The sequence below is a fragment of the Staurois parvus genome, unplaced genomic scaffold (assembly GCF_062004578.1).
Source record: "Staurois parvus isolate SC_StPar_1 unplaced genomic scaffold, SC_StPar_1.0 ptg000744l, whole genome shotgun sequence".
In the NCBI taxonomy this organism is placed as follows: domain Eukaryota; kingdom Metazoa; phylum Chordata; class Amphibia; order Anura; family Ranidae; genus Staurois; species Staurois parvus.
The window spans coordinates 994,012-1,002,874 of record NW_028318540.1 but is presented as its reverse complement, the minus strand read 5'-3'; the positions used below and the strand labels follow the sequence as shown (position 1 = coordinate 1,002,874).

Below are 8,863 nucleotides of genomic sequence, written 5' to 3'. Positions count from 1 at the left end.
TGATGGGCACTGATAGGTGGCAATGAGGAGCACTGCTGGGCAGCACTGTTGGGCACTGATCGGCAGCACTACTCAGCACTGATGGGCAGCACCGTTGGGCACAGAGCCCTGATTATCAGTGCAGATTTCTTCTTTGACAGTTACCGCTTAACGGCAGTGCTTTCCTCATGCTGTGTACTGCTGATAACCAGCAAGTGTATTTACATAGTGGTCAGATGTGATTGGACACAGCTGATCACATGGCAAAAGGCTGCTGTGATTGGTCTTTTACCATGTCTTGTGATCAGCTGTGTCCAAAGGACACAGCAATCACAGCATCGGGTGCGCACCGGTGGGGGTGCGTTCTAGGAGAACATCATATGACGCCCTCCCAGAACTGGACTACCGCGCTGTAGCCGTCACTCAGCTGTAGCGCAGTAGTAAAGTGGTTAATAATGATGACAATGAGAATGTTGATATATTAATAGATTTTATCATTCGATCGAGGCCAGTGACTCAAGTGTGAAATAATGGTAATCCACAACCTTCCTGATAGAATTCTGAGTATAGTTATCTCACTCCTTGTCACTTGCCATTTTCCCAGACTTTTCAAGCACCAGACAACATAGGGTGGGAACAGTAACAGAACCACAACCTTTTCTCTAAAAAAATTACCATTCATCCAGGTAAAATGGCCAGTCCATTTTCAGAAATCTTAAAACTAACAAAAGCAGCTTCTCTAATTAGATGTGTTAAGACTGAATTAATTAGGTGTTTTTGAAATAAGGCATGGGGTTGCTCACTTCTGTTCTTTCTTTGCAGATACTGTCAGTGACATTTCTGTTAACAGTATTAAATCTATTCTGTCACACTTCAGTAGTAGGATGGTTAACTGTATTCTGCTCTGATGGATGCCCCCTATTCTGGCCAAAGATCCAGCAAAGTGTACTATCAACCAGCTTTATATAGTTAATTCAACAAAATTGACTCTCTAACACTTTGTTGCCTAATGGTTTGGCTCACTTTTAGTGAATCTTCTAGGGATTTATCTTAGGGCATGTTCACACAGGTGTTAAAAAAAAAAAAAGACCGAGAATGGTTTTGTTCTTGCTTTTATTCTCTCCATACAGGCCAGTGTGGGTACATAGCAAACTCATGGTAAAGACATCACAAACACAGCTCAAATGCCCATGTACTCTATCTCTAACACTGTGGGGATTTTTGACCAATTAACCTTAAAAAGCATGAAAGTTACCTATCCAACATATGGCGAAGATTTATTTTATACAAAGGTAATTTTCATTGTTTGCCCATGGATGTATTCAGGAGAAAATTCATACATCTATTATTGAAACAAAAAATCTTCAGAGCATAAATATAAGCCATATTACAGTTTGTGACTTTAATTTGGTAAACATTTTCATCTTAATATTAACATAAACAGATGTAGAATTTACTTTATTTCAGCATATTCAAGAAGGCAATCTATTGTACAATAGGAGAAGAAGGGATGCTTTCAGACAAATAAAACTGAGGTAATTTAACAATAAAGAAAAACTGTAAGTTTAAAGGTACAGGATCTTCTAGTATACGGTTTGATCATATTGGCAAAATTCCTTGTAAGTAATGGGCAGAGTAGATTTCAAAGCTGAAAAAAGGAAATAAAAATAATAAACAAATTAAAAACATACTTTGGACACTAACCTTATAAAGCATCTGCAATTTTTTTTCTGAGAAAATTGTGTTTCAATTAGTGAGTTTTTGTGAAGATACATCATAAATCATAAATAAACCCTATGCTTGTATCTAATCTAAAATGTTGAATGTGGATTTTGGAAATCCATAAGCGGAGCTCAGGAAATTAACTAATTTTCTATTTACTAAAAAAGTCTATGAAATGCAGACTGTGTGATAAATGTTATTTAACAAGCTTTCAGGCTGTTACCACACAGTACTACAACAAAGATCCACATTTCACATTTTTATGTGCACAGACATTTTCGGCACAAGCTTTCAGGGTGTACCCCCCTTCTTTTATTGTTCAAGCAGTACATGATATATAATGTTTTAGCAAAATTTTACAATCTCTGAGAAAGAAAAAGAAACACACACATACACAGCAATGGTAATATAATTGGTGTATTGGTAAAAGTGGTAAAATTGGAGAGGTAAGGAAGGCAGTGGGCTATGGAATAGGAGGAGGGGGAGTCACAGAGGTAAGAGTTGTCTTAAAACTATTTGATAGCAATTTGGAAAACACACATTTAGTTAATTGTCATTTGTGTCAAATAGAATGATAATTTTTCATTCAAAAGGTTTCCTTTCCTGAGTTCCCTTTAAGAAGTACTGTAAAACATTCATGTCTTCCATACAGTGGTCCGGTTTGTAATTTCTGTCCTGTTTTGCAAATCCTTGGTTGCATTTTTTGCATTGAATGAAGTACGCCACATTACAAGAGGTACAGCTGTATGATCTTGTGGTATTGAAGGTTTCCGTTTGCCTATGTGACACTTTTAAGTGAACTGATTTGGCTGCACAGTATGCAGCATTTATTGTTGCAAGGTTTAGTTCCTTTATTTGTTCCTCTGTTGTCAGAATGATTACTTTATGTCTAAGGTTGGGTGGTTGCCTGAAAGCCAGCATTGAGGGTTGTTGGAATATTTCTTTCAGTGCTGATTCACACATGTGCTGTGCACATTGAAGCTCAGATTTCACAACTAATTGATACAGTAGTTGTTCACTGGTTCAGGTCAGGTTTAGATCAGGTTCAGGTCAGCATTTTATCCTGTTGACAACTGATGACATATGCGTCTTAGAAACAGTCCCCAAAGAAGTCAATAGTCTGTAATCCACACCTGAACTGGACTGCACAGCTCAGAAATCAGACAGCACTCTTTTTCACTCTACACTGAATCTACACTGCCAGTGCATCAGACATATAGGAAGCAATGTTATTTCACACATCATGCGGATTGGATGCGGTTCACACCACATCCAATCCACATATATGTGAACCAGCATTCAGCGCTTCCTCCTCTTTTATGATGGGTTGCAGCTCTTTTGTCATCTTTCCTATTCCTTTCTTGTATACTGCTATGTGGTTAGAGATACACGATTATTAACGGTCCCCATCAGAAACTGTGCTGGGAGTGCACAGGACGTGTAAAGTGTTTACATAGTGCCACATATATTGGGCCTCTCGGCATTAAAGCCCACCTGCCGAGAGACTGCATAAATGCGGGCAGTGGTTAAAATGTTACTAAACCCACAACAGTAAAATTAGTCTATATATGCACTAAAGCATGCTTGTTATACTCACTGTGGAACCTAAGGAGTTCCTCTGCATTATGTTAAAATGCTGTTTGATCCTGACTTCTCTGATCCTCTCCATCTTCCAGTGTCCCCCTGTTATCTCCTGATAAGATATACCGTGTGGGGACAGTCTGCGTGTGCTTGGTTTGGTGTGTATTGCTAGAGTTTTTTTTTCTTGGGAGAGTGCATGTGATCAGCACAGGGTCAATCAGCACTGTCCAGGCCGAGGTCAGGAGTCCTTCAAGAGCAGGGCTTAAAATTTCAAGTCCTGAGCTGCTAGCCAGGCCTTAAGAGTTATTCGCCATCAACAAGCACACACAAACAGAGACACCTGTACACACACACAGACATGTACATACACACACACACACACACAGAAACATGTACACACACGCACAGAGACACATGTACACACACATACAGACACATGTATACACACCCAGGCACGTACAGACACGCATACACACAGATACATTTACATATACACAGACACATGTACATACATACACAGACACATGTACACACAGACACGTACGTACATACACACAAACACACACACACACACACACACACACATGTACATGTACACACACACAGACACATGTACACACACACATACATGTACATACATGCAGACACATGTACAGATACACACATGTACATACACACAGACACATGTACATGCATACAGAGACACACACAAACACACATGTATACACACACACACACACGTACACGTACACACATACACACTCCCCCTATAAAAAGTTGCAGTACTTCGTTGTTCACTCACAGAGCCGGGCACTGCACTCTAGGGGCAGGCAGAGAGCACAGCGCACGCTCCTTCACGCTCCTGCTCAATAGCTTTCACTGTGCTCAGCTATTGAGCAGTCTGAGGGCTCCCAGTGCCAATGACAGATCCTGCCTGAGCTCTGAGCCTGCTCAGCAAGACGGCCCTGGGGGACACATTCGCCCCCACCATAATTTCCAGTCGCCATTGGCGAGCAGGCGAGTGGAAATTTCAAGGCCTGTTCTAGAGCAAAATGAAAACTCCTCCTACATGTTCTCGACTGGACAACGATAGAAGTCACAAGACTGCTTTAACTGCTGATGAGAAAAGGTATTTAGCAGTTTATATTTACTAAAATAATTGCATTTCCATGTTCTGTGTACTGTGGGAGACCAGATATAGTGAATGCAGGGTCCTGGGTTTAGTAACACTTTAAGACAGGGTCTATGCTTGTACTGATGGTTTGTCATTGTAAACTTGAAAGGATTTTGCTAGTATCCTGATGTTTATTTCTGTCTTCTGACAGCATATGCAGTGATAGTTAGAGATCTGTCTGTGTATGATGGCTCATTTAGTGTGTTGGGGGTGAAGGCAGTATTTCTGTTTATTTTTTTTCTCAGAGATTGTCCTACCTAATATTTTGATAAAACTTTGTTTTCTTAACTTTTATTTTCTAGCACTGCTTGGACCTTAGAAAAAGGGAACCCTGAAAGCTTGTCTTTCAAATGTTAATGTCAGGTCACAAACTCTTGTTTGTTTTTGTTTCTTCATTTTAAAAGGCACAGCAAGATTGTTATGTTTAACCACTTGCCCTCCAGTGGATTTACCCCCCTACCTGACCAGGCCATTTTTTGCGTTATGGTGTTGCATTATTTTAACTGACAATTGCGCGGTCATGCAACATTGCACTTAAATAAAATTGCCGTCCTTTTTTTCCCACGAATTGGGCTTTCTTTTGGTGGTATTTGATCGCTTGTGCTTTTTTTATTTTTTGCGCAATAAAAAAAAGACCGACAATTTTGAGAAAAAAACCAATATTTTTAATTTTTGGCTATTGTCCAGTAAAAAAATTTTTTTAAATCTAATTTCGTTATAAATTTACACCAAAATGTATTCTGCTATATGCCTTTGCTAAAAAAAATCCCAATACGTGAAAATTAATTGGTTTACGTGAAAGTTATAGTGTTTACAAATGGCAGTATAGATACTGGAATTTTTTTAGTAGTAATGGAGGCGATTAGAGACTTGTAGCAGAACTGCAGGACTGCGGCGGGCATTCTGACACTGGGGGGAACAGATTGGTGTCACTAACATCACCCGTGACACCAATACAGTGATCAGTGCTAAAAAAAAAGCACTGACACTGTACTAATGGCACTGGGCAAGAAGAGGTTACCTCAAGGGGCGATCAAAGGGTTAATTGTGTGTAGGGAGTGTTTTACATAGGGGGTGGTGTGTGTGGGCTTCACTGTAAGCAGGAGCTGTTAGTAAACAAAGCAGTCCTCCCCCCCCCCCAGTCGGAGATACTTTGTAATCACTGGGCACCAACGAAAAATCACCAGCCGAGACTCGGTGATTGACAGCCGCGCCTGCGAACAGCGGCATGGATAGGGCGCACGCCCCCCCCCCCACCTGGAAATGCAAAATCACGTATATATACAGTATATGATTTTGCTCACCCCTGCCACCCTGTAGAAGTATATCTGCTATAGGGCAGTCAGGAAGTGGTTAAAATGTTACTAAACCCACAACAGTAGAATCAATCTGTACATGCAGTAAAGCATGCTTGTTATACTCACTTTTGTACGCAAGCTGCAAATGCTCAGTTTGGTGTTTATTGCTAAAGAGTTTTTCTTTTTTGCTGGGAGAGTGCATGTGATCAACACAGGGCCAATCAGCACTGTTCAGATATAGGGTCAATTGTCATGCAGCCTCATAGGACAGTGAAAGGAGAATGAAAACTCCTCCTACAGCTTTAACCAGTGGTATGCTGGACACTGATAGACATCACAAGACTGCTCTAACTGCTGATGAGAAAAGGTATTTAGCAGTTTAAATTTACTAAAATAATTGCATTTCTATGTTCTGTGTGCGTGGCAGACCAGATATAATGAATGTAGGGTCCTGGGTTTAGTAACACTTTAACCTGCATGTCTTCATACAAGTACTCTGGAGCTCAGCCATGCTATAAATATCCTGTGTACTGAAAAGGCATGTGTACAATAAAATATGTCTATAGGCCAAAAATACTGCATTCATGCTGTTTCAATTAACTCAGTCCAGATTGTGATTTCAATAAAGACTTTAGCACAAACACTCTCAGGAGACTTCTTTCTGCACAAAGCTGCTATATTTAAGACTCTCCATTGTATTTCACTGTCACATGAGATGTGAACACTTGACCATGGATTGCAGTAAATGCAGAAAGATATAGAAATTTCATTTTATGCCAGAGAAAAGGAAAAGAGAAGTATTATATCTACTGAATCATCACCATCCAATCTCCAACTTGTTTTTTATGTGTATGGCCATCTTAATCCAATTGACATGCATATGAGTGCAAATCTAAGGACACATTTGGAATCACTTATTGATGGTTTTGTTTTCCTTAACATATAAAAGAAAAACTAAAAAAAAAACACTAATTCTTAATAATATGATGCCTAATCAGTTTTGTTTTGCCACGGAGATTCTGCCTCCAGTAGCTATTTTTCCTCTCCTCCCCCATCCTTCCTCCTCCACTCTACATGACAATTTAACTGTAACAAAATTATTATTACTGTCTGATCAGTCATCCCTCAACTCCAGTACTGTTTCAAATGCCTGCTCTCTTTCCCCTGTCCCTGGTCAAAACAACACAAGCTAGACCCTAATCCCAACCCAAGTGCCTTGCATCCCCTAATACCACCTCATCCACTCAGCTACCTGATGAAACAACCCCTCTTAGACAATGCACCCCACCCCCATTGATGCCCTCCATGCTCTTACCATCCCAAACGTGCCCTGGAATGGGCTTACTTTTGCTAGTAAGGCCTTATGCACACTAAACATTTTGAATGCTCCTCTTAGGGGCATCTAGTGGTTTTTTTTCTGTCTGTAAAAAAGATAGGTAATCTCAACACATACTGCTCTCTCTGCTTCTGCTCTCTCTATTCCTCTCAAAATATCTGAAATAGTTAATTTGTAACTACTTTTCAGTGCATTCTGGGCAATAGGGAAGGTCTCCTGAGGTTATTTTTTAAAAACGCTTCTAAATGCAAACGCACATAAACGTGCATAAACGCGGTATGCAAACACGGCTAAACTAATGTTTTTTAACCTACGTTTCCCAGCAGTCAGTTTCCATCGTTCAGAAGAGTTTTCCAAACTTTTCCCGTGTACATGAGCCCTATATGTATCAGTTATAACCACTAGTTGGAATTTAAGCAAAAACAGAGTTTCCCTTCAGGTCTCAGAGTAGCTGTTAGGAAAAACACATAGGCCTAAATAAGTCAGCACATCCCCTCCTCCTTTCTGTTATTTGGGAAGGCAATGTCTTAAAGGGAATGTATAGTGTTTTTATATTTGTACATTTTTAGTACAGTAAAATTAAACTTGGCATATATTTCATATTTACTATTAGGGAGCAGCAGGTGACATGCCAAAGGCTAAAGCTACAGCTTTTCACCAAGGTGGTGTAATAAAGTGACTGTAAACCCTTACATATACCCAGTGAAGTGACTGGCTTCAGGTGATACACAGAGATTAAACAAATTCTCCCACATAAGTTGTACCTGTTTATCTGCCTCTCTTCTCTACATCTGTTGAATGTGCTGAATTTATGACCCTTCCTGAGGATTCAGAAAAAAGGGGGTGGAGAGCTGAACTTACACTCTAAGGGGTTTTGAAAAGCCTATATTATGAATAGACCTAAATAACAGAAGATCAGAAAACACACACCTAAATGGTGTGTGACCTAGCAGAGTCAGAACCTCTCCGGATTTTTAATGTTTTTACAAGTAAGCAGGCAGTGCTGATCTTTGGTCAAAAACCACTATAAGTTACTAGTATATTAAAACAGAGTGCTGGCAGGGTTGGGATTCTTATGGAGAAAGACAGAACACCATGGATGCACCCTTTAATAATATTTTTTTAAATAAAGATTTCATACTTATGAATACAAATCAAATACATCAGTTTATAAACTGTAAACTTTTAATAAAAAGAAAAAAAATATGGCCAAAACTATTAATGTTTTGGTTCAAACACTCATTTGTACAGTTGCATTTCTTCCAGTGGGTGGCAGCAAAACATTGTGAACAAATTGAAGCTGAGATTGTGCAAGATCATATACTCTAAACCAGGGGTCCTCAAACTACGGCCCGCGGGCCACATGCGGCCCGCTGAGGCCATTTATCCGGCCCGTCGGCAGGGGGGTATTTTCCGCGAGGAAGGGACACTAAGTACAAGGGAAGCAGGGGGCTGCTGTACCTTACCTGGCTCCGGTCCCAGTCCCATGACGATCCAGTCCAGGAAGCGCTGCTCCTTCATTCACTCCGGCCACTCCCTCACTCCTGCCGCTCGGCTCCGCCTCCTCACCGGTGATTGGGCGCCAGAACTGTAGCTCAGGAAAGGCACACAGGCGGCCAATCACCTGCGAGAAGGCGGAGCCAAGCGGCCCCACGAACATCGAGTGAGGGAGAGGCCGTAGTGAAGAAGGACAGCTGACAGGTAAGTGTGCCGTGCAGATGGTGCTGCTGCAACCAGGTATGCTGGCTGCAGCAGCACCATGCTGGAACAGGG

At 40.8% G+C, this 8,863-nt stretch overlaps 1 protein-coding gene across 2 annotated transcripts in view; it reads right to left on the bottom strand.

The window, feature by feature from the left end:
• Window positions 1-1,075: 1,075 nt before the first annotated feature.
• The window catches only part of LAD1 (ladinin 1), a 182,920-nt gene continuing 175,132 nt past the window's right edge, over window positions 1,076-8,863 (bottom strand). For both annotated transcript variants that reach the window (XM_089654100.1, XM_089654101.1), the window contains one exon: window positions 1,076-1,627. In XM_089654100.1, the coding sequence (XP_089510226.1) occupies window positions 1,622-1,627 (6 nt within the window). In that variant the 3' untranslated portion in view covers window positions 1,076-1,621. The remainder of the gene's footprint in view (window positions 1,628-8,863) is intronic.